At 54.8% G+C, this 23354-nt stretch overlaps 1 protein-coding gene across 3 annotated transcripts; it reads left to right on the top strand.

The window, feature by feature from the left end:
• Positions 1-242: 242 nt before the first annotated feature.
• On the top strand, positions 243-22613 carry LOC135416928 (aryl hydrocarbon receptor-like). 3 transcript variants are annotated; one of them, XM_064660274.1, is made up of 11 exons: positions 243-531; positions 619-806; positions 12739-12845; positions 15898-15987; positions 16829-16958; positions 17226-17356; positions 17994-18196; positions 18295-18404; positions 19218-19359; positions 19759-21346; positions 22350-22613. In XM_064660274.1, the coding sequence occupies exons 1-11, from the start codon at positions 491-493 to the stop codon at positions 22503-22505; spliced, it is 2886 nt and encodes a 961-aa protein (XP_064516344.1). In that variant the 5' UTR covers positions 243-490; the 3' UTR covers positions 22506-22613. The 3 variants fall into 3 exon arrangements, with proteins under 3 accessions (XP_064516344.1, XP_064516342.1, XP_064516343.1); XM_064660272.1 differs by having other exon boundaries at positions 437-531; positions 16829-16952; XM_064660273.1 differs by having other exon boundaries at positions 437-531; positions 16829-16934.
• The last annotated feature ends 741 nt before the right edge of the window (positions 22614-23354 follow it).

Below are 23354 nucleotides of genomic sequence, written 5' to 3' on the forward strand. Positions count from 1 at the left end.
CCTCCTCCACCACCATCAGTCCCTCTACATCCCCCCTCACCCATCAGCCCCCCACCTTCCAATCCCCCTTCAACCCTGTCCGCACCCATCAACCCCCCTACGCCCCTCATCCCCCCACACTCCGCTCATTCATCACCCCCCTGCTCCCTCCCCCCCCACTCCCCTTCAGACCCCAAATCCCCCTCACCCATCACCACCCCATATCCCCCCCTCACCCCCGCAGTTCCCACTCCCCCTTCAGACCCCAAATCCTCCCTTCAGACCCCAAATCCCCTTCACCCATCGCCGCCCCATATCCCCCCTCACCCCCGCAGTTCCCACTCCCCCTTCAGACCCCAAATCCCGCTTCTCCACAGCCAAGGTCCCCCCTCCGCATCCCGCCCCGATCCCCCCGGCCCCTCCCCTCCCTGAGGGCGGGCCGTTCCCGTTCCCATTCCCATTCCCGCCGGCTCTCCCCGAGGGAGCGGCGCCGGGCGCTGCCGGCCGGGCCATGTACGCGGGGCGCAGGCGGAGGAAGCCGCTGCCGCGGCCGTGAGTGTGGGCGAGGGGCCGGGGCTGAGGGGGTCGGGGTTGAGGGGGTGTCCCCGCTCCCGGTAACGCGGCTGTGCCCCCCGGCAGGACGCGGCCGGGCGCGGCCGAAGGCGGCAGCTCCAACCCGTCCAAGCGGCACCGGGAGCGGCTGAACCGGGAGCTGGAGCGGCTGGCGGGGCTCCTGCCCTTCCCGCCCGACGTGGTGGCCGGGCTGGACAAGCTCTCGGTGCTTCGCCTCAGCGCCGGCTTCCTGCGCGCCAGGAGCTTCTTCGGCGGTAAGGGACGGACGGCTTCCCCCGGGAACCGCGATTCCCCCTCGGGATCCCCTCTGAAATGGTGCGGTGTGTCCCCCCGCTGCCGCATCCCCTCTGGAACTGAGCGGTGTGTCCCCCGCTGCTCCATCCCCTCTGGAACTGAGCGGTGTGTCCCCCCGCTGCTCCATCCCCTCTGGAACTGAGCGGTGTGTCCCCCGCTGCTCCATCCCCTCTGGAACTGAGCGGTGTGTCCCCCCGCTGCTCCATCCCCTCTGGAACTGAACGGTGTGTCCCCCGCTGCTCCATCCCCTCTGGAACTGAGCGGTGTGTCCCCCGCTGCTCCATCCCCTCTGGAACTGAGCGGTGTGTCCCCCCGCTGCTCCATCCCCTCTGGAACTGAGCGGTGTGTCCCCCCGCTGCTGCGTCTCCCCCCTGGAATTGCTCCCCCGCCCCGCAATATTGTTGCGCCCCTCTTGGAATTCCCTCTCTGCCCGCCCCGCAGTTTGTTTTCCTCCCCAGAATATTTTGGGTGTTTTTTCCCCCTAGAATTTTGTGGGGTTTTTCTTTCCTCCATAATTCTGTGGGATTCCCCCGTCCCACCCCTCCGAGATTTTTGGGTTTTTTTACCTCCTAGAATTTTGTGTGGTTTTACCCTTGAATTTTGAGGGGGTTCTTTTTCCTCCCTCAAATTTTGTTTTCCTTTTCCCCCACACCTCTTATGGGTTTTTCCCTCTCAAATTTTTGTGTCTCTACCCTCCTCGAATTTTTGTTGGTTTGTTTTTTTCTTCCCTCCTCGAAATTTGTGGATTTCCCCCACCTGCCTCGATTTTTTGTGAATTCCCCCACTTGAATTTTGGGTTTGATTTTTTTTTCCCCTCCCCTTCAAATTTTCTTTTTTATTTTCCCCCTTGAATTTTGGGGTTACCCCCCCGAATTTATTCCCCCCTCCCTCTCAAATTTTGGTGGTCTTTTTCCCCCTTCCAATTTTGTGTCTTCCCTCCCCTCTCAGGAATTTTGTGTCTTTCATATCTTCACCCCTTAGAATTTTGTTCCCCTCTCCCGAATATTTTATGCTTTCCCCCGCTAGAATTTCATCTTTTTCCCTCCAGAATTTTGGTTTCTTTCCCCTGGAATTGCTTTTCCCCCCTTTCTGACCCCTCATTTCCTCGCTGTGCCCTCTCCAGCTGCCCAGCCCTGGTTGCATTGTGCCAGGCACTCATTTGGGATCGGAGAGATCTGGAGAGATGAAGCTGATTTTGTTTGTGGGTTCTGCTGAAGTAGAAAATTCTGGTTTAGGCTGGAGAGTTCCCGTGGCCCTGGACTGTGGCTGAGCCTGGTGCTACCCAGTTGGGAAGTTTCCCCATGCAAGTGACTTTTCCCCCTCTGTTAGGATAGACTTGGTGTGCTGACAGTGAGTAATAATTCCCTGTGATGTGGTTACAGTTTATTTGGGAACCTTTGATTTTTGGGAGCCATTCCACTGCACTGTAATTGTAATTAATAGGAGCCCACAGGATGGCATTGAGGCATCCCTGGGTTTTCCTGATGAAGTAGCAGTGCCTTGAGAATGCTGCATGTGGCCACAGAAACACCACAATTTCCCAGTTTAACTCCAAATCACTGAATATATTCAATACCTCCTTTCCCCCCCCTTTTTCCATTCTTTAAACTGTGCTTGAAGGATTGACCAGCAGGTGAGCTGGAAAAGGAATGGCCAGGGAGAGTTGTTTGCCTTGGAGCATTAGGTCAGTCTGTTGGGCTGTATTGGCTGTGCTTTCCGTGCTGGTTTTGCTCTGGAAAGGATTTGGAATGCTGTCTGTGAGGATGCTCTGAGGCAGAGGACAGTCGGTCCTGCTGTTTTGAAGGCTCCCGCCCCGTGGGCTGGGACTTCATGACTTTGGAAGTGCCACACCAGGAGCTGTTTTGGGGTTTATCATCCCTTCCAGGCAGATTGTACTGGGATGCTGCCCCAGCTCAGCCAGGGAAGGGTGAGCATCCCTGGGAACATGGTCTTGCTGCTCCACAAACATCCTGCTAGGGCTGTGCGTCCTGGGGCTTGACATTCCCACATCCCTGACACCGTGGGTGACTGGTTGAAATTTACTGCTCTGAGATTCTCTCTCATTTTTTCTTCCCCCCCCTCCTCATTCCATCTGGCTTGATCTCATGGCTCCAACTTCCCGACTGCCTGAGGCTGTGGGATGGATGGTGCCCGCTCCTTTCTGCTTTGAGGCAGGTCACTGTAATTCAGGGGAGGGAGGGAAGGAGGAAAGCCTCATCCTTTTAGAGGCAAATAGTGATTGCAGACCTAGTTGAGTCTCTCCTGGTGCTTTAAAACAAAATAGTAACTAAAAAAAATATCCTGCAGAGGAGCCCTGGGCAAGCTCATCGACAAAACTGAATGATTTTAAGTGACTTTATTCCTTTTGGAGTGAATGCTGGAGTGGTGTGGCTGTGCTGGAGCTGAGATAAAGTTCACCTTAGGAAGGCTCCTGTTCAAAATACTCTTTTTATTCCTTCCTCTCCTTTTTCCTTCTTGGCTATCTACATGTTTAGGTTATTTTTTCCCTTGGTCTGTCAATGAGCAGGGTTAGGAGGGGCACCTGGAGGCCGGGAAGGCTCGTGTGCTCCAAGTCCTGCTCAGCATCCTTGGAAGTGTAAAATGGGATCCCGAGGAGACAGTTGTAGCTGCACAAGTCCTGGGTGAGATCAGATCAGAAACACCAGTGGTTTGGGGGCTTTCTGTGTTTATTGGGAGCAGCCAGCATGGCAGGAGGCAGCTCAGAAACAGGCTGTGTAAACCCTGGAATGGAGCAGGGAGCGAGGAGGAGGAGCCCTCATGTCCCCCACTCCAGTGTGTCTTGAGCGCTCCCTGAAAGCAGACCATGGGAAAGCAAGGATGGAAACTGGGGTGTGCTGCCATGGATTGTGAGGAGAAACATCTGAAGCAGGTCTCAGGTGTTGCCCATGACCTCTGACAGCAATTCACCCAGCAGGGTAATGCCAGCCGCCGTTTCTCCAGCTGGAATAAATAAATAATTATTGATTTATTAATTATTAATTGATCGGTTTTAATTTTATTTCAGCATCTTGGGGAAGTTTGTATAGGCTTAAGTGATTAAAAGCAGGTGGGCTGTAGATCTTGGTCACTGGTAAAATCTTTGGGAGCTCCTCTTGGGTTTTTTTTCAGTCTCTTGATCACCTTCTGGTCATGTGATAAATTCCTCAAAAGGCAGAGCTCCACAGCTCTCCTTAGACACATACCTGCATTTTTAATCCTAGAATATTTTAGTTTTAAAGCTCACCTCATTCCAACCCCCTGCCATGGGCAGGGACACCTTCCACTAGCCCAGGCTGCTCCAAGCCCTGTCCAGCCTGGCCTTGGACACTTCCAAGGATGGGGCAGCCACAGCTTCTCTGGGCAGCCTGTGCCAGGGCCCACCACCCTTCCAGGGAAGAATTTCTTCCCAATATCCCATCTAACCCTGCCCTCTGGCAGTGGGAATCCATTCCCCCTTGTCCTGTCCCTCCATCCCTTGTCCCAAGTCTCTCTCCAGCTCTCCTGGAGCCCCTTTAGGCATTGGAAGGGGCTCTCAGGTCTCCCTGGAATCTTCTCTTTTCCAGGCTGAACACCCCCAGCTCCTCCAGCCTGGATCCAGAGCAGAGGGGCTCCAGCCATCAGAGCATTTTGGTGGCTCACTCTAGGCTCGCTCCAACAGCTCCATGTCCTTCTTATTTTGCTTTTCTGGAAGTGAACCTGCTGTTCAGCCATCAGAGGTGGCTGAGATACTGTGTGCAGGAAGCACCTCCATGTGCTTTTATCTGAACAGTGGAGTTTTGAACATTGTTTCAGTGAGATTTTGCCGGGAGGTCTTTGATTTGTTAGAAAGACACATTTTGCCTTTGGGCATGAGGACTTTTATACTTCATATGGCCTTAAGTGATGCTGCCCCTGTTGCCTCTCTGCCTGTCTGGGGGCAAAACTAAATGCCTGAAGTTCTATGGCAGGAATCAGAGGATTTAAGGCTGCTCAATGTTCTGTTGTTTAATCTTTGGAGTGGTTTAGAGATCATGAAACACTGTCTTTGTTAAGCAGGATTATTTATCAAAACAGTCCTTTCCTCAGGCTGAGTACTGGGCTGGTGTGTCTGCTGTGTCCCTACTGCCACCCTGATGCCAAGTGGTGGCTTTCTGCAGGTCTTTGGAAGTGCAAAGGACAAGAGCATCCATGTGTGTGTTTGTCTACTAATTCTGTTCAACTTTTGTGCATAATCTTTCCAGTGTAACAGAGCAGGGAGCAGTTCAGTGCCGGGTGTTTGCCATGTGTGTTCAGCATCTCTGGGAAAGGAGGGAACTTGGCTGTGGTCTCCTCCTGGAGCCTCCTGACCCACGTCAGGATGGGATAGGCTTCTCTTGTGATGGAGCAGCACTGCTGCTCTCCGTGAAATTCCCAGGTGCCTTTCCCAGGCCCCATTGCCTGAGTTTGCAATCCCAAGTATATACAAATACTTTCTGCCCACGGGAATGCTGCTTCGTGGCTGAGGTGAACTTAGGTGTGGGAGCAGGGCCATGGGAGGGATGGAGACACTGAGAAACGTGTCCTGCCAGAGAGGTGAACCACTCCTGGCCAGTGCTCCAGCTCATCCCACGTCCCATCCTGCTGCTAAGGCAGCACTGTCCATAACCCAGCACCATTAGCCTGGACCGGGGGGAGCTGAGGTTGGCTTCCATCAGTGCTGGTTGACTTCAGGGCTTTGTACCTTCTCCTTTCCTATCCAGGTCTCTTCCTCTACAACAGTCCCCCCAGGTGTCTTATTTCCTTCCCCCCTTGGTGAACAAACATTTTTAATTGTCACTTGTCCCCTTACCCTTCCTCCCTTCTCTGCAGGAGGCTTTTTTACCATGTGGAGTTTGGTGGAGGTTGGGGCTGTGCCGCAGGGCTGCGGCTGCCCAGAGCTGAGGGATCTGAGTCTGCCTCGAGCCCGGGGGCCCCCTCCTCTGTCCCCCATAATGCTGAGGACTGTCCTTGGGGAGGTGCAGCAAAGCCAAGCCACCAAACAGCCCCACTCCTGCCATCCTCCCCTCTCTCTCCCCTACCCCGAGTCCCGCTGTTGGTGGCCCGTGCCCCCACTCCGGGGTCTGCACGGCACGTCATTCCAGCCGTGTGCCAGCATCTTATCCCAGCGGTGCCTGGCGGCTGCTCCCCTCTAATCCCTCCCCGTTCCTCCCCTTGGTGCCAGGGCCCAGCAAGCACTGGTGGCTGATGGAGGAGCGGTCCCTGTCTCTTCTGCCTCCCTCACCTTCGGGAAAGGGGGAGAGAAGAAGGAGAGATGCTGCAGGGGAAGGTTTGCTGTCTCTCCCCGCGTGGGGATTTGTTAGCCAAAAAGGAAGATGCCTCCGAGGCACCTTGTCATGTGGCTGTCGGGTACCATCTGTGTTGCTTGGGCCACTTAAACTCCTGGTGGGAGGTCAACTGGCAGATGTCAAAACCGGCAAGGGCTCAGTTTGGAGAAGTGTCTCTCGCAGTTTGTTCCTGCAGCGTGCTGGGAAGGGTGTCCAAGCTGTGCCTCCCATCCTACAGCAAGCCTGGCCCTTCTGGTGTGTGAGAGCACTCACTTGCCCCTGGGTGTCCAGCTGGGTGTCCCCCGGGGGCCCTGTACCTGTCACAAGTCGTGTGGCACCGACGTTCAGCAATTGACCTGCAGCCTTCATTTCATGGGATTTCTCTGGATGCTCTCAGACAGCTCTGGGGTTTATAAACTGTAGGAAGAGCAGTAGGAAAAGGTCAATCCATGGTGCCAGGAGGTACATGTTTGAACCCCACTGTGAGCCTTGCTGCCAGCCAGCACTGGGCTAATTCTGCCTGGAAATCCTCAGAGATGCAGATGCACCTCTGCCCATGTGCAGCATCCTGCCTGGATTGCTCGGCTTGCCAGCGGCCTCTGGGCAGCTCAGATGCATTACTGGCTGGGAGGAGAGGAGGAAAACACCCTGGCATGTGCTGAGACCTTGGAAATTTTTGGCTCCAGGTGGACTACCAGCTGCACAGCCTGTGATCGTGGATCAGATGTAGCCATCGTCCTGGGCCGCGTGTGGTTTTGAGCTCGGCGTGAGTACGTTTTATATGGAAGGTTAAGGTCGTGTATCCAAAACTCAGGCAGTTTGCCTCACACATGTATTTTTAAAAGATGACGCTCCTGTGGATATTGAGGGCTTGGGGATTTTCCCTGAGTCCTCTTAAAATCTTAGGTGGCTGCCGAAGCATCGATGTGCAGCCTCAGGGCTGAGCTTCACCCTCAAAAAACTGATATGAATCCAGACTGTCATTGCTGGAGCTGTGACAGACCAAAAAGTGCCTGAGCTGCAGTTGAGTCAGACTGGAAAAGTGCTTTTAATTATATCATTATTACAGACTGTATAACTGTGCCCCTGGAACCTCTGCTTAGGGGTGAGGCCCTGAGATGGGATGTGTGGGACTAACTAACCTTGCTCACTTTGTCTGCTCTCCTTCCTTCTGAGCTGTTCAGCCAAGCACTGCAGAGCTGTAGCAGTGAAGCCTAAGGGATGGTTTAAGAAAATAAAGCCTGGTCCTGTGATCACCCTGCTCTCTTAATTGCCTAGGTAATGAGCTGGCCTTGGAGGAGCAATTTAAGCTGGAAAAGTCTTGTGACTTCCCTTAGGTAAGCAGTTTTCCTGCTGTGCGCTTTCCTTGCCAAGTATTTTTCCCTGGCTCTCATAAGAGTCGCTGGTAGGGAGCTCTTGGGGGTCCCTGGGGTTCACTGCCATCTCAGTGACTGCTGGGGTGTCTCAAGGCTCCCTCAAAGGAAAGCACGGGAGCAGAGCTGGGAAGAAACTCCTGGTTAGGGTGTTGGGCTGGGCTGATCCTTCCCGGTCTAGTGGAAGGTGTCTCTGTCCATGGTGTGGGGGGCTGGAACCAGATGGTGTTTAAGGTCCTTTCCAACCCAAACCGTTCTGTGGTGGACACCTAAAGCTCCTGAGGGATGAGCAGTGGGAGCGGGAGAGTTCAAACTGCTGCTGATGCTGCAGGAGGAAGGGAAAGCCTGGCAGGTCCTTGTCATCTTTGTCCTTGTTTAAACTTCTGCACGTGCCTCTCCCTTTGAGACCCAAGTGCCTTTGGTGACACAACAAAAAGCCACACGTGGTTAAGGCCTCCTTGCTTCTAAAAGTGCAATTAGATCTGATAAGAGGCCATCCATTATTCACTGTGCGTGTTCGCAGAAGGTGGTGTATCCACACCGTTCAGGCAGGGATAAATAATTCATCTGTTTAATGAAATTTGTGTCAACAGGGAGCTGTGGCAGGTATTAAGTTAAGTAAAACCGTAGTATCCATTAGGAATAAGCAAATGGAAAGTCAAGAAGTAGTTTCCAGTTGCTAGAAAATGGGCTTTGTACACCTCTGATGAGAAACCAACTGAGGCGGGGAGGAGACTGGGTTGAGCGTGGCAACCGAGAAGGCATTTAGGCCAAATTTTGATCCCTTTGCGTCACAGAATCATAGAATAGTTTGGGTTGGAAGGGACCTTAAAAGCTTATTTTGTTCCACCCCACTGCCATGGGCAGGGACACCTTCCACTAGACCAGGTTGCTCCAAGCCCTGTCCGTTTTAAAGGAAAATGTTGCTCTGACTGGGGCAACACCACGTTTTCCTTTAAGTGATTCTTAAACATGAAACAAGCTCAGTTTATTCAAAAGAAACCCAAAACGTTGAGTGGTTGGTTGTTGGGGTTTTTTTTCTGAATTTTCAATATTTTCTTTCTTCTTTGCAATAAAGTGCAGGAAAACAATTTTGAGGGGCTGTACTGAGCAGCAGAGCTGCAGGTCCCTCTGCCTGTGAGCATCTCAAAGCTGGAGGGGTGGGTGGGAATCTGGAGGTCCCTCATGGTAAGGTCTATACTCCCATGAGTGGAAGACCAGCTTTTCAGGGAATTGCCACAAAAAGGCAATTAATGTAATAAATCAATCTCTCCTTCCCCTGAGAGTGACTGATACACACTGGGGCTTGCAGGGAGCACCATTACCAAAATCCTTCTCTCTCCCCTCCCCAAGGCCTGCTCCCACTAACAATGGCCATGAAGATGGCCCAGCCCTTGCCTGCAGCCCTTGAAGAGCCATGAATTAGTTTGGTTTCCTGCTCCTGCTACTCCTGCATTGACACCTGGGGCAGGTTTGGGATCGAGTTGTGTTGTTTTCCTCCTCCACAGTCAGCAGACGATGTGAAACTGCCCCCACCGGGAGCTTTTGCCCTGTGGAGGGAAGGGGGGCTGGGAGATATCCTCTCAAAAATGTTAATTCCTGCTTGGTGGTGCAGAGATTTCTCAGGTCTGCAAAGCCCTGGCAGGTTCAGGAGTTCACTGGCAAACCTGGTAGGCAGTGAGGTGTCCCTTCAGCACCACGTGAAACAGCTTCCCAGGCTGAGTGCCGAGGGAAGCACCTGGAGGTGGACGGAGGAAAGCCACCTCCTTGGCCCCCCCAGCCCTCCAGTTCCTGGGGGTGACAGCAGCGGGCCAGGCGGCAGAGTCCTGGTGAGCACCGTGGGCACCTGTGTGTGAGGATGACCAGGGGCAGGGAGCATCCTCCTCCCGTGGGGAGGCACATCGGGCAGAGAGTTTGTTCCTCGGAGATGGGACCGGGCAGGGAGAGGTTTTCTTCCTCTCAGCTAAAAGGCTTTTTGTGGCAAAATAGCCTGCAGGGCCTGGCAGAAGCTGTATTTTCTTTTTCTTGGAAGAAATAGCAAGAAAATTGTGCAAGCCTTGCCGCTTTCAGGTGACCGACTTGTCTCTCCTCACCTTTCTCCTTCCAGCAGCAAAGGCGATGCCGGTGGCCAGAGGGAGGGAGCCCAGCAAAGGCCACTTCTCTCCTTTTTTTTTTTTTTCCTCCCTGAAAATTGCGCAGCGAGGGCAGAGGTTGCCCCTCGTCTCGCTGCCCTGCGTGAAGTGCTGTGCCGGGAGGGCACCTTTCCCGGTCCCTGCTCTCCGGGTGGGGGGAGGATGCGGCGGCGGTTCCCCGGCTCGTCTCCGCCCCGTCAGCCTGATGTGCTGTGACAGTTCTGCTGAATTGCTGACCCGAGGGGCTGCGAGGGGCTATTTATGGGCAGACAAAGCCGGGGCACACCGGGCAGGAGGCCAGCCGGGGGTGGCCACACCCAGGAGCAGGTCGTTTTTGGGGTTCCTTGGGTGACTCGGTGGAAAAGGCTGTTTGGTGAAGTCGGCAGGGAAATCCCCATGGGAACTGTGGTTTATACGAGAGCAGCCCTCACGCCCCAGTGGTTCGATCCTGTTTGCAGGAGCAGGTTGGGTTTGATGGCAGGAATCTGCACTGAGAACAGCAGGCCCTCCTCTGCTTTTACCCCAGAGCCCAGGTGCTGATAGCAAAGTCTTATTTTTAGCTGTCGGAGTTAAGATTTCCTTTTGCAGAGGTAATATCAAACCATTAAACCAGACCCCTGAGCAGAGGGCAGCACCCTTTAGCTGCTCTCCTGTCAGCCAGGTTTATTTTTATCTCACACCTCTGGCACAGCAGGCTGGGAGCTCGCAGAGGAGGACTGGAGACCTTTAATAATTCATAACTCCTACATTTTGCTCCCAGCGATCGGAAAAGCCGGAAGGGCGCTGGCACAAACCTGCTCCATCCACACCACAGGACCATTGTGGCCCTCTGCTCTTGCGTTGCTCTGCCCCATGGCCTGTCCCTGCCTGGGATTTGTGTTGGGTTCCAGCCTGGGCAGGGGACCCCGGATGGTCCCTCATGGTGGGATGGCATTTGGGGTGAGACAGAGCAAGGCCACGCTCAGGACCGACCCGTGGGTGGACAAACACCTCAACCCTGGTGTCGGCCCATCTGTGTCCACACAGCTCCTGACATCATCCGGGCGGGCTGAGCTCGAGGGGAATTTCCAGAAGCAGGGGATTTGCTGCCCTATCAGTTGTTTTTCTCGTAATATTAGAGCTAGGACATGCTTTGCCTTTGGTTATGGAGCTGAGTCGATCTTTGGGATGGTCCTGTGCCTGGTGGAAGAACATTTTGTCCCCAAAGCCTGAGGTGTGTACTGGTGAGGCTCTGCAGAGCACAGCATCCCTCCTTATTCCCACCCCCCTGTGAGCCAGTGCCTGCTGAGGGTGTGGAGGGCTTTGGGATGCAAGGGGAGCCCTGGCAGTGGAAGAGGGGGCCATGTGCCTTTGCCATGTCCTTGCCTTCCCAGCAGAGAAATGCTGTTGCAGGGGGGGCTCCACAGTGGAGATCGAACCACCCTTTCTCTCACAGGTGCCCCTGGGTTCAGCTTTAGACCTGGTGGTCCTGGAAGGCTGAGATGCAGCTGCCTTTTGCAGCACCTGAGTCCTTCGGGACCTGCTCCAAGCGGATGGAGGAGCTGATTTGCGGCAGCTGCTTTGGCAAAGCACAGGGTGAGCCGAGTTTTACAGAGCCTGGTTTTGTTTATGTGCTGGTGGCTGTTGCCTTCTGAGTTGCTGCTCAGTCTCTGCTCACAGCTTTGCTCCCCGTGACAGCTTTTTGGGCCATTAAATTGCTTCCAGGGTCCACTTGTTCCTGTTGCATCTGAGCCTGTCAGCTCTGTGGCACGTGTAGCACAGGAGCTGGGAAAGGCAAATCCAAAAGAGCTCTTGCCCTCTCTGAGCACTGGCAGGCTGCAGTGGTGCTGCAGCTGGTGCCTCACACCTTTCCTTCCACATCCCAGGGGGAGCAGCTGGTTTAGCAGCAGGCAAATGCTGTCCTCTGTCCTCATGGTGCTGGCAAGAAGCTTCCCAGCTTTCCTGCAGCTTCCTCTGTCTCCTGGACAGGCCTGTCATGCGCAGGCTTTTAATATTATCCACCCTAAAATATCCTCAGGATTTGTTCTCTTGGGGAGCACAGAGCAAAATTTGCAGACACATCTTTTAGTTAAACTGAGTGACAGATTTCCTCATCTGTATGGATTGTGCATCGACCACTATTAGATCTCGGATGTCTGTGTTTGTATCCATGTGTTTTCCGTGTTGTTTTTCTCCCACTGTGAGCTGTGACTTGCCTTAATTTGGTTGAATAAACTCACTGTGTTGCTGAACTGTAACAAGACATCATTGACTGAGCTAAATCCTTCAAAATGGCACATTCCTCATCCTGGAAGAGTGGAGGGCAGACTTTTGCTGCTGTTGGTCCTGCAGAGCTCCGGGCTTGGGGCAGAGCGACTGGAAAACTGGAAAAGGAGCTGGGGTGCTGGTGACAGTGGCTGGACATGAGCCCAGTGGCTGAGGGAGTTGGGGGGGCTCAGCCTGGAGAAAAGGAGGCTCAGGGGGGGAACTTCTGGCTCTGCAACTCCCTGACAAGAGAGGGGAGCCGGGGGGGGGGGTCAGGCTCTGCTCCCAGGGAACAAGGGACAGGAGGAGAGGGAACGGCCTCAAGTTGTGCCAGGGGAGGTTTAGATTGAATGTTAGGGAAAATTTCTTAACTGAAAGGGTGGTCAGGCATTGGCACAGGCTGCCCAGGAAATATCCCTAGAAATGTTCAAAAGACTTGTGGATTGGCACCTGGGGACATGGGTTAGTGGCGGACTTGGCAGTGCTGGGGGAACGGTTGGACTGGATGATCTTGGCTGTCTTTTCCAACTTCAACAATTCCGTGATTTTATGACTCTGATGCCTACCTGCTTTAAGGATCCCCGGCTTTAACTGCTTATTACTTGTAGGTCATTAAAGTTCCAGGAGGAAAAAAGAATGGAAAAAAAAAAAACAACAAACCAAAACAGTTCAGGGTACTGGGGAAAATGTCCTGTTAAAATCGGCTCTTTGAGGGGTGAAGCAAAGGGCTGTGACTCCATGGTGGCTTCTCCTGGCACAGCATTGTCCAGCTTTGCAGCCAGGTCCACTTTTGGGCTGTTCAAGGCGGTGAGTTGTGTGTGCTCCTGCAGCACTGATGTCCCTTCCCTTTCCTTCGTGCAGTGGCTCTGAAGAATGGTGGTGCCAAAGAGGCGGAGAGGGATGGAGACTGCGGCAACGGACCCGCTCCAGCCTCGGCAGCCGTGCCGGAGGGAGAGCTGCTCCTACAGGTTAGTGCTCCTCACTGGCCACCTCTCTCTCGCAAATACCTTCAAGGGATTTTCCTCTTGGCCCTTTTCCAGCTCGTTTGAGTTTTGCCCTAAAAGCAGGCTGTTCTGTTGCTGGTGGCAGGTGTTTTGGTGAAGCCGTGGTTCTGTGTGGTGTAGCTCTCTGTGCTTGTGACTGAGCAGAGGTGTAAGACCTCCTCAGGTCCCTGGGGAAGAAACTGTGTTGCTGCTCTCCTGCTTTTCCCATCGTTCCTGGAGAAAAATTGCATCTGTAAATTGTCCATGTGTAGGAAACATCTTGGTAGAAGCACTGCTGGATTTCTGAGCACAGAGATTCATCTCTGTTTCTTCACTCTCTTGTGTAAATGTGCCATAGGTGTTATGTGGGAGCCAGGGTGTTTGAGTGCTGTTTTCAGCATGGGCACACTGGTCCTAACTCAAGCATGTTGTGCAAACACTGGTGAAAACAGGGAAGAAAATCTCATGGGAGTCTTTCCTGATTTTGCGGCAGTGATGCCACTCAGTACGTAGACAGGTGCTGAGTGTGTGCTCAGCCCACAGTCCCAGGGTGTATCCCAGGAGCTCTGCCAGAGCTCCCTTGGTGATGCTGGAGACAAGGCTGGGGATGCTGCAGCATGGTTGGCTGAGCCTGCTGCTTCCATGGTTTATTCAGAGATGCAGGAGATGACCTTCTGTCTCCAAACTGTGCACAGTGAATAGGAGGAGGTCAGGCTCTGGCAGTGCAAGGTCCTGCAAGGACACAGGTCTCTCCTCCCTGCCTGGCACCCGGGCACAGGCTGCAGCTCTGACCCCTGCCTGGCTGGCCTCCAGCATGGGACAAGCATGCTGGGCAGCCCCAGCTCCCCTCCAAACGCTCACTCAGCAGGAATTGTAATTACTGTCCTGCTGGAGAGCTGAGGAGCAAGGATCTCCATGTCTAGGGAGAGAAGTGCTAAAGCCAGGCTAGTCAACAAGCAAAAAACTGAGGGGTTTCCCTCAGGATGTAACAAAACTGCTCAGCAGGGCTTGCTGGGGGTTGATTCCTGCTCATTAACTCCTCCCAGAGCTGGATGCTATCCTTTTAGAGGTACCAAGCTGGGCATTAAAAGCTCTGGGTGTAGGTTTGGCTCTCCCAGGGGTCTGTCAGTGGGATTCTGGATGTGGCAGGGGCTCTGAATCTGCCTTCTTGCCCCAAGGAGATGCTCCTACATGTTTATAAACCTACTTCCATCCAATCCATCACCTCTGATGTCCAAAGTTCCTTTGTCTCTTGGTCCACTCTGACTCTTCCCTTCTCCTCCTCTGAAATTGCTCAAAGGGTTAAAGTGCATTTGGCAGCACTAATTAACCTCTGCAGCAGATTCCCACACACTGAGATCAACCCCAGTAAATAGAGAGAGCATTTGTGCCCGGAATAAAGGGAAGGAGAGGGGGGAGAAACACCGACCTTGACAATGAAACAGGAGTTGGCAGCAACAATAGCTGGACTTGGCTGAGCCTGCACACCAGACCCTAATTAATCCTGATGTCTGTGCATTATGGAATGGAGGAAGCAGCCAGGGCTGGCTACTGTGGCTTCCCTGCCAGGTTAGTGGTACAGGATGGTTTTGGCTCTGGGGCTTCTGGGGTCCACATGCAAGACCCTGCCTTGCAGAGGGCTCCTGCTTCCTGCTGGCAGTGTGTCCCCACGGGGACCTGTTTCCCTTAGGGAGGGGTGGCCACGGGGTGCTGTCAGGGCAGTGAAAGCTCTTTGGCTTCTGGGGAGGTAAACCAGTGATTTTCATGGGTTTTCATGACCTTTGCTCTTAGGCAGCACTGTGGGCTTGAAGGTTTAAACTGGCTGTCTGTCAGGATCGTTTCAGAGTTGGGGAAACTGAGTCACAGTGATTTCTATCACTTGGGCTCAGGGAGGACTCCTGTGGGCCTGCTCTCTGCCCTGGCAGGGGGATGACGAGGTCTTCAAAGCGCTGGGCTCTGTGCCACAGAGGCTTGCAAAGGTTGGTGCTGTGCCTGCAGCACTTAAGGATGCTTCCCTGGATCCTGCCAGTGCCTGTGTCAGCAGTGGTCTTCTGCCTGTCAGCTCCTGCCTGGTGCCAGAGAGCAGGGATGAAAAGCCATGCCCCCTGGGACAGCAGCTGCACTCCCAAACTGGTAGGGAAGCTCCTCTGCCCCTTGTAGTCTTTTCCAGGTGCAAAGACTCGGCCTGTCCTCCCTCCTGCTTAAAAAGAAATTGGCATTTCAGAAGTCAGATGGTTTTGCTGCAGTTTCAAAAAACAAACCCTTTTACCTTTTCCATTTCCACTGGTTGAGGCTCTCTCAACACTGGGTTGGCCACTTCGGGGAGGGAGAGGGCAGGGGAGACAACACCTTCCTTGGCCTTGCTCTTTGCACTCCATGGTCCTCCTCTGGCACCTGGGGAGGACAGGAGGGATGCAGACAAGGCCAGGACTGGGTAGGTTTCTCCCAAACCAGTATCCCCATCCACAAGTAGCAGCAGGGAATGCCCAGCCAATGCTGGCACCACTATGGTGGGTTTGCTCTCCCCTGAACATCCCCTGGCTTTTCCAGCCTCATGCAGCCACACACGGCTGCCAGGACCCTCCTGGGCCATGAGAAAGGTAGGACCTATGAGAGCAGAGCCACCTGGCTAGACACAGCACTAATGCAGCCAACATGAAATGCTGGTTTGATTCCGGGTTGTTGGAAGGGCTCATTTCCACCAGAATGGACCAGTTCCTGATGGTGTTCACTCCTGTTCTGCAAGCAGGTCAGAGATTTTTATTTGCTCTTCACATAGGATGAGTGTAAATATCCTCCAAAGCTGAGTCTGAGTGAATGCTCCCAGGATGGAAGCAAAGTTTTCCATCAGTTTGGATTGGGATACGCTCGGGCAGCTGTATGGAAGAGCTGCATGACCTCAGGGAAACCCAGCAGAAGGTGCTGTCTGTGGTGGCTCAGCTCCCTGCCAGCTGGGGCCAGCCAGGACTGGGGTGACCAGTGTCCTGCTGGGCAAGAGTGATGTGAGTGTGACAGGTATGTCTCCTCTCTCCCACAGGCACTGAATGGCTTCGTGCTGGTGGTGACATCAGAAGGGCTGATATTTTACTCCTCGCATACGATTCAGGACTATCTGGGATTTCATCAGGTCAGTGGGACTCCTCTGGCTCGCTGTGGTAGGTTTGCAGAGTTGAGTTTTTCCTTGGTGGTGGAGAAGAGCCCCAAGTTCCCTGCTAGGAAGAGGCTCTGCAGGGGTCACGGGGTCTCAGGGGGTTGTTTGAGGCTTTTCCTTGGTCTTGTGAATTTGGACCCCGTATTGCCAGACGTGGTCACTGATAGGTGACAAAGGACTTCTTTGGCCCACAGATGGACTTCTTTGGTCTACCAGCCATGTTGATGGGCCATGAGGTTTCATGGCCATGGTGAGACGTCTGGGGTTCCCTGCCCAGTTTGCCTTGGGCACCGACTCCTTTGGTGGCTCTGGTAAATCCCATGAGGCTCCGATGCTTTTTGGTTATCTTGGGCACCCCGGTAAGCTGGAAGGCACTAGATCAGGTTTACAGGGAAGCGGGACTTACCTGCAGTCCCTCAGTTGCTGTGGTTTGGTGTTGCTCCCACACAGCTGGCTATCCCCAGCATCTACGATAGATGAGGACTGTCCACCTGAGCAAAGGGAGCAGGTACCAGAGCCTTATTCTTTCAGGAATAGTGTAGGGATAAGGTGGCTTTGCTGCTGTTTTGTTCCCAAACCATGTTACAGGGGTGAGAGTGTAACAGGGAAGCTGTATTGGCTCTTTAGGACTGGGAGGGAGGTCAGGCCCAATGTGGGCAAGGGGTCCTTAGAGCCAGGTGTGCTGTCTGTTCCCACTGGCATCAGTGTTGGTGGAAGGCCTCATTTGGCCAGCTGGGGCCCTGACGGGCTGTTTTCAGATGGGACATGAAAACTGGCAGCCAGGCTGCAGAGCTCACAGGTTGCATTTTCCCTCCAGACAGATGTCATGCACCAGAGTGTCTTCGAGCTCATCCACACCGAGGACCAGCCGGAATTCAGGCGCAACCTCCACTGGGCCCTCAACCCACCACACGCTCCCGAGGGTGAGCCTTCCCCAGGAGGTAAATGTAGGTTGGCATCCTAGTGGGCATGAGATGTGTGGCTCCCCAGGTACACAGTGGGAGCAGAGCTTGCTGCCACTACTTGCCTATGTCTGCGTGGCTCAAGCCATGGCTTCATCCAAACATTGTGGCTTTTCCCGAGTTTCTGTTGCTGTGATCACTGCAAACTGATGCAGTGCCCAATGCTGGGGACCTCCAGCCCTTTCTAGGGATCTCCAGCCATCACTGGGGTGAATCCTTGCTTGATCTTCTCTCAGTCCATCTCTTCCACAGGGGGGAAAAGCCTTGGCTCTTCTGCTGTGATCTACAAGCCGGATCAGCTGCCCCCAGAAAACTCCTCCTTCCTGGAAAGGAGCTTTGTGTGCCGTTTTCGCTGCCTCCTGGACAATTCCTCTGGCTTCCTGGTGAGTGCAGACCCTCCACAGCAGGAGGGTGGGACAGGCTCATGCCAGGGGTTCATATCACTGCTGAAGCAAGTTACTCTTGGAAGACCTTTCTACCATGTGCAGTATCTGCCTGTCTCAGCAAGGAGACTTCCCGTTTTCCACAGGCTTGGTCTGTACCTGCAGCCTCTCCATGTGTGTCTTGTTCCTCTCCTCTCAGACATACTGAATCCTGAACAAAAGTGCTTTTCCACCATGTGTTTAACTTGGTTTTTCTGTTAAAGACGTGTCTTTAAACCGAGTAGGTGATGTTCATCCCTCCTCCTCTCTGCTGCAGAGCACTGGATTTGGAAGGACAGGTCACAAGGGTGGTGAGGCCCTGGCACAGCTTGCCCAGAGAAGCTGTGGCTGCCGCATCCCTGCTGAAAGTGTTCAAGGCCAGGTTGGATGGGGCTAGTGGAAGGTGTCCCAGCCCATGGCAGGGGCTTGGAATGAGATGATTCTTAAGGTGCTTCCAAAACCAAACCATTCTACGATTCAGTGATTCTATTTACACCAACTCTGCAGACAGACATCTTGCTTTCAGTGCAGCTCTGCTCCCTCTCTTCTCTCTTCATCCGCTTTTCTGCACGATACTGAGCTTTTCTTCTCTTCCCAGGCTTTAAACCTGCAAGGCAGGCTGAAATTCCTTCATGGGCAGAACAAAAGGTCCGAAGACGGGTCTGCACTGCCCCCCCAGCTCGCTCTCTTCGCCATCTCCACCCCGCTGCAGCCCCCGTCCATCCTGCAGATCCGCACCAAGAACATGATCTTCAGGACCAAGCACAAGCTGGACTTCACCCCCTTGGCGTGTGATGCCAAGTAAGCAGCAGAGCTGGTTTGAGGGGTGGTGCTGTGGGCTTCCAGCGCTGCATCCCCCGGCACAGCCGTGAGCTGGGTGCGTTCCCCGTCCCCTGCAGGGGGAAGATCGTCCTGGGCTACACGGAGGCGGAGCTGCGGATGTGCGGCACCGGCTACCAGTTCGTGCACGCCGCCGACACGCTGTACTGCGCCGAGAACCACGTCAGGAGTAAGAGGCCCTGCCCTGGCCACTTGTGCCCACCCCTAGTGCTGAGGAGTGGGCTGGGACCACGGGCAGCTCCCTTGGCTGCCGTGTCAAGCCCAGGGGCTCTTTCCCTGTAGGATGCTTTACTGTATGCTTTGCTGTGGGGCTCCTGTCACTGCAGGGAGCTTGGGGTGGAGATATCAAGCTCTTAGAGACTGTCCAAAGGAGGCAACAAAGATGGTGAAGGGCCTGGAGGGGAAGCCATGGGAGGACACTGAGGGCACTTGGTGTGTTCAGTTGAAGAAGAGGAGACTGAGGGGAGACCTCACTGCAGTTCCACCTTCCTGGGGAGGGGCAGAGGAGGGGCAGGGACTGAGCTCTGCTCTGGGGGGACCAGGGACAGGACCCAGGGAATGGCCTGAAGTTGTGTCAGGGCAGGGTCAGGTTGGATCTCAGGCAAAGGTTCTTCCCCCAGAGGGTGGTTGGCACTGCCCAGGCTCCCCAGGGCAGTGGGCACAGCCCCAAGGCTGCCAGAGCTCCAGGAGGGTTTGGATGATCCTCTGGGGCACAGGGTGTGACTCTTGGGGATGGGCCTGTGCAGGACAAAGGGTTGGACTTGATGACCCTTGTGGGTCCCTTTCAGCTCAGCATGTTCTGGGATCCTGTGAGTGCAGGCAGGGGTATTTGGCTGGCCACAGGTGTCCCCTGTGTGTGCCAGCCACGCTCCTGCTCTGACCCCAGCTGCTTATCCTGGCTGGAAAGGGCAGTGTCACCAGAGGCAGCCATGCCTCTGGTGAGGTGGTGGCAGCCCTCAGCACATGTGCTTCCTCCTGGCAGTGATGAAGACGGGGGAGAGCGGGCTGACGGTGTTCCGGCTGCTGACGAAGGAGAACCGCTGGAAGTGGGTGCAGGCCAATGCTCGGCTCGTCTACAAGAACGGCAAACCCGAGTACATCGTGGTCACCCAGAGACCCCTCGTGTACGTGCCAGTGGGGGCAGCCCAGGCTGGGAGGGGGACAGGCAGGCTGTTTCCATCGCTGTGGGCTCTGGGATGCCCCGAGCAGGGCAGGATGTTGGATCTGTTGTTGCTTCTTGTGCCTTTTAAAGGAGCAGCCATAGGATACCATGCTGTCATGCTGTTCAGCCATGTCCCCCTCTGCAAGGCCACCCTTCAAGGACGGGGTGATGCTTGGTTATGCTGGAGATGTGGGGTTTTATGTGTATGTGTATAAAAATGTGTGTGTATTTGTATGTAAATGCATGCTGGTTGTAGCAAAGGGGCTTTGGCTTGCAGGGACCAGAATTATCCATTGCAGAAGCACTTTGTGTGGTGTATTTGTGCACGTGTAAGCCATAGTCTGCTCTTCCTGCCCTGCAGAGATGAAGAAGGAGGAGAGCACCTTCAGAAACGGTCCATGCATCTTCCATTCACCTTTGCCACAGGAGAGGCACTCCTATACCAAAGTGCATACCCTCTCCTGGGCTTCCCTGATCCTTTCCAGAGCAAAGGGAAAACCAGCAAGTCCAAGAAGACCTCCTGCAGCCCTGGAGGGCGCTCCCAGAAGAATGGTGTTGACCCCAGTTCTCTGCTGGGCGCTGTGATGCGACAGGACAAGGTGGTGTACGCCTCCCACCCAGCTCCCACTCCTAACCCCTCCTGCAGCAGCAGTTTCCACCTCGAGGATGTGTCCGTGCCAGATGCAGGAAGGGATACCTGGAGTATGAGTGCTGCTCCAGTTTCTTCAAGGGGGAACAGCCTCAAAGAGGAGCTGCTGGATTCGCAACAGGACCCTCTCTTGGCCACCCTGGACTCACTGTCAATTAAGAGCGACGAGAGCTGTTCCAACAACGAGCTCTTCAGTGCACTGGAGGGGCTGGGGTTGAACGCAGAGGACCTGGAGCTCCTGCTGCTGGATGAGAAGATGGTGATGGTCAATGTGGACCCAGAGCACTCCCCATCCCTGAAAGACAGCCTGACCAGCAACCAGATTCTCTCCTACATCCACAGCCCTCCAGTGGACAAGCACGAGGGAGGGCAACAGGCATGTCCCCTGCCAGGCCTGTCCCCAAGCCCACGGGGAGCCCCTGCTCCGTCCCACACTCTGTCTCACGCAGAGAGTGAGGACCTGCCACAGGGCGTGGTGCAGCCCAGCCCTGCCCTGGGCCAGCTCCCTGTCCAGCTGTGGGAACAGCCCCTCCACGCTGTGCCAGGGCTGCTGCCAGAGGGGGAAGGGCCGTCGGATGGCTCTGGCTCACAGTGGAGACCAGCTGGGGAGGAGGCTCTGCTCCGCTTCCTCCAGCCAGCGCAGGGCATCCCATGGGACAAGGCCCCCAGCTCACCCCCAGGAGCCCCCTGCAGGCAGGAGCCACCCAGGGCTCGGTGGCTTGAGGGTGACTATCCAGCCGTGCAGCCCATCCAGGAGGATGCTCACGGGTCCTTCTCCCTGCCCAGCCAGTGCCAGGACCGTGTGGGACGCCCCGGCTGGCCGAAACACCGTCACTCACTGCTGAACGGGCTGTGTGGCCACAGCCCCGACTCCCCTCCACACCTCCTTCCCAGCAGCAGCAGCAGCCCCAGCCCGTGGCAGGACTATGTTTCCCCACTCCTGGGGTCTCCAGCTCAGCCTGGTTTTTATGGCATCACCCAAGACTTCACCTCCCAGCACCAGGGCTGCTTGGGTCCAGGGCCCGGCCTGCTGCCACAGCACTTCAACCTGAACGGATCATGCAGCGTGGAAACCACAGGCAGCGGGGACTCCCGGGAGGAGATGGCTCTGTACCCCAGTTTTTTTCCCCCTTCCTACCAGCTTATTCCCGAAAAGCAGCTGAGCCCTGTTCCCTCCATGCCGCAGCACCCTTTCCCGAGCTCAGCTGCAGGGCACTTCAGGAACATCGGCAGCCATCTGGAGACCCTGAATTCCTGCGGGCCGTACACCTCTGCTCTGAGCCAGGAGGGCAGGCACAGGGTAAGGGTACACCTCTGCTCTGAGCCAGGAGGGCAGGCACAGGGTAAGGGTACACCTCTGCTCTGAGCCAGGAGGGCAGGCACAGGGTAAGGGCCTGTCTGCACTCTGGGGTCCAGTGTTTTCTGTGCTGGTATTGCCCGGGAGCCTTGGCACTGGGAGGCACACACTGACTGGTAAGTACATGGAAATGGCCTTGCTCTAGCTACTGCATGGCCAGAAAGGGAGGTTTTAGTGGCTTTTCTTTGCTCCAAGAGTTGAAGAGCAAAAGACCAGCCTGTGAGTTCGTTTGGAGGTGGCCATTCCTCACTCTGATTTCCATATTTTTTGTTTAATTGCTGTTTCTGTATAAGGAGTGGTTCCAGCCAGGCACTGGTGAGCTGTGATGGTGGTACAAAGCACGTGTGAGATGATATTCTGTAGCATCAGGTCTTTCCTTTGTGAAAGCATCCCCTGGCCTGTGCACAACCCCTGTGGAGAGCCCACCTGGCTGCTGCTGAGCCCTCCAGCATCCCAAGGCCAGGACCACAGCACTGGGTCTGAGTGTCACCTGCACCTCAGCTCCTCCCATTCCACACCTCCTCCCATTCCACACCACCTCCAACTCGTATGCCAGGCACCTTCTCACTCTGTTGAAGAGCTTCACTCTGGCCCTGCCTGGGAGTGTGTAGAACCAGCCCTGACACATCTCTAGAGTTTGGTGGCCACATCATGCTTTCAACTTGCCAGGAGTGCAGGTGCAGGACCGGGCACTGCTTCAGGTGCAGCCGAGGTGCTCGTGGTTTCCCATGATCCACAGGGCTGGGATACCTGCCCAGGCAGGTCTGTAGGTGAGAACCAGTGCCAGCAACGGGTCAGCATTTGCAGGAGAGGCCCTGGGGGAAGGCTGGGATGTGCATGGGGTGGCTGCCCTGCTCCCCCTCCTGCCAGCCCCCTCTGGGATCAGCCTGACCAGTGCTAATAACCCCCTGCAAAGGGCCTCACCCCTGCTTTCTCTCTCTTCTAGACCCACAGCAGCCATGGTTTGCCCAGCTCTCCCATGGGACTCCCTGAAGAACACCCGGTGCTGGGAGGAAGCCTGGCACCCCCCTGCCAGCCTCAGCCCCAGGCAGAAGTGCTGCCAGATCACCCTCATGCCTCCAGTGGGGACTTCTGTCTCTAGGAGAGACTGGAATGGACAAAGCAGGACTATTCCCTGGGGAAGGAGCTGCCTTCAAGTTGCCCACACCAAACCTCCCCAGCTGCCGGTGCTCTTGATGTTGGTTGCTTTGGCTCAGCTGGGGCTTCTTTGCTCTTTTATCAACTTGCCACCATCCTGCTCCATGTGCCATTCTTGTGGAGGGGTCCCTGGCCTGGGAAGGGGCATTAGCAGGCAGCAGGGCTGGAGGACAGATTTCCCAGGGCATTGGGAGCATGCTGGGCTGTGATGCAGGTATCATTGTTCAGGAGTTGAATGGCTCTTGGTCAGCTGGAGGATCTCATTTATCGCTTGCTGTGTCTCATCATACCCATCCAACCTCCTGAATGTGTTTTTTTCGTGTGTTTTGCCAGACTTCTGGAAAGCCAGGTTGCTTTCCTGGCTGTGGCTTGTCTCCCATGGTCTGTTAGGCCCTGGCAGTGCCTGTGCCAGGCAGCCCTGGCCCTGAAGGACAGGCGGGTTTTGGATGGCTGGTGTCCTCCAGCTTTACCAAAGCTTTGCATTTCCATGCATGATCCAACACAGATGCAATACCTGTGTGTCCAAAAAACAAGAGATAGAAAAGGTTTTCACCTCTGGTATTAAATTCCCTGCCATCCCAGCCAGGCACCTGTGGCTGTGGCCACATTGTACAGATACTGCCTGTTTTATAAGGAAAAGGAGCCCTGTTTTGTGTCCTTGTGTCCCATGGTTAGGATCCAGATTAGAGCTCTTGTAGCCAGCACCCTGGGGTTTGTTGTCCTGTACGTGATGTGCCCAGGTTGGCTGCTCAGCTGGTTTTCTCCTGGATGATGGGCTCTGAGGTACCTTCAG

This window comes from Pseudopipra pipra, chromosome 7 (assembly GCF_036250125.1).
Source record: "Pseudopipra pipra isolate bDixPip1 chromosome 7, bDixPip1.hap1, whole genome shotgun sequence".
Lineage (NCBI taxonomy): Eukaryota > Metazoa > Chordata > Aves > Passeriformes > Pipridae > Pseudopipra > Pseudopipra pipra.

What these genes read in the sequence shown, in the direction of transcription:
- LOC135416928 (XM_064660274.1), top strand. Translation starts at nt 491, where the DNA reads ATGTACGCGGGGCGCAGGCGGAGGAAGCCGCTGCCGCGGCC. An exon ending in ACTATCTGGGATTTCATCAG is followed by an intron (nt 15,988 to 16,828) that starts GTCAGTGGGACT and finishes TTTTCCCTCCAG; the next exon opens with ACAGATGTCATGCACCAGAG. An exon ending in GCCAGGAGGGCAGGCACAGG is followed by an intron (nt 21,347 to 22,349) that starts GTAAGGGTACAC and finishes TCTCTCTTCTAG; the next exon opens with ACCCACAGCAGCCATGGTTT.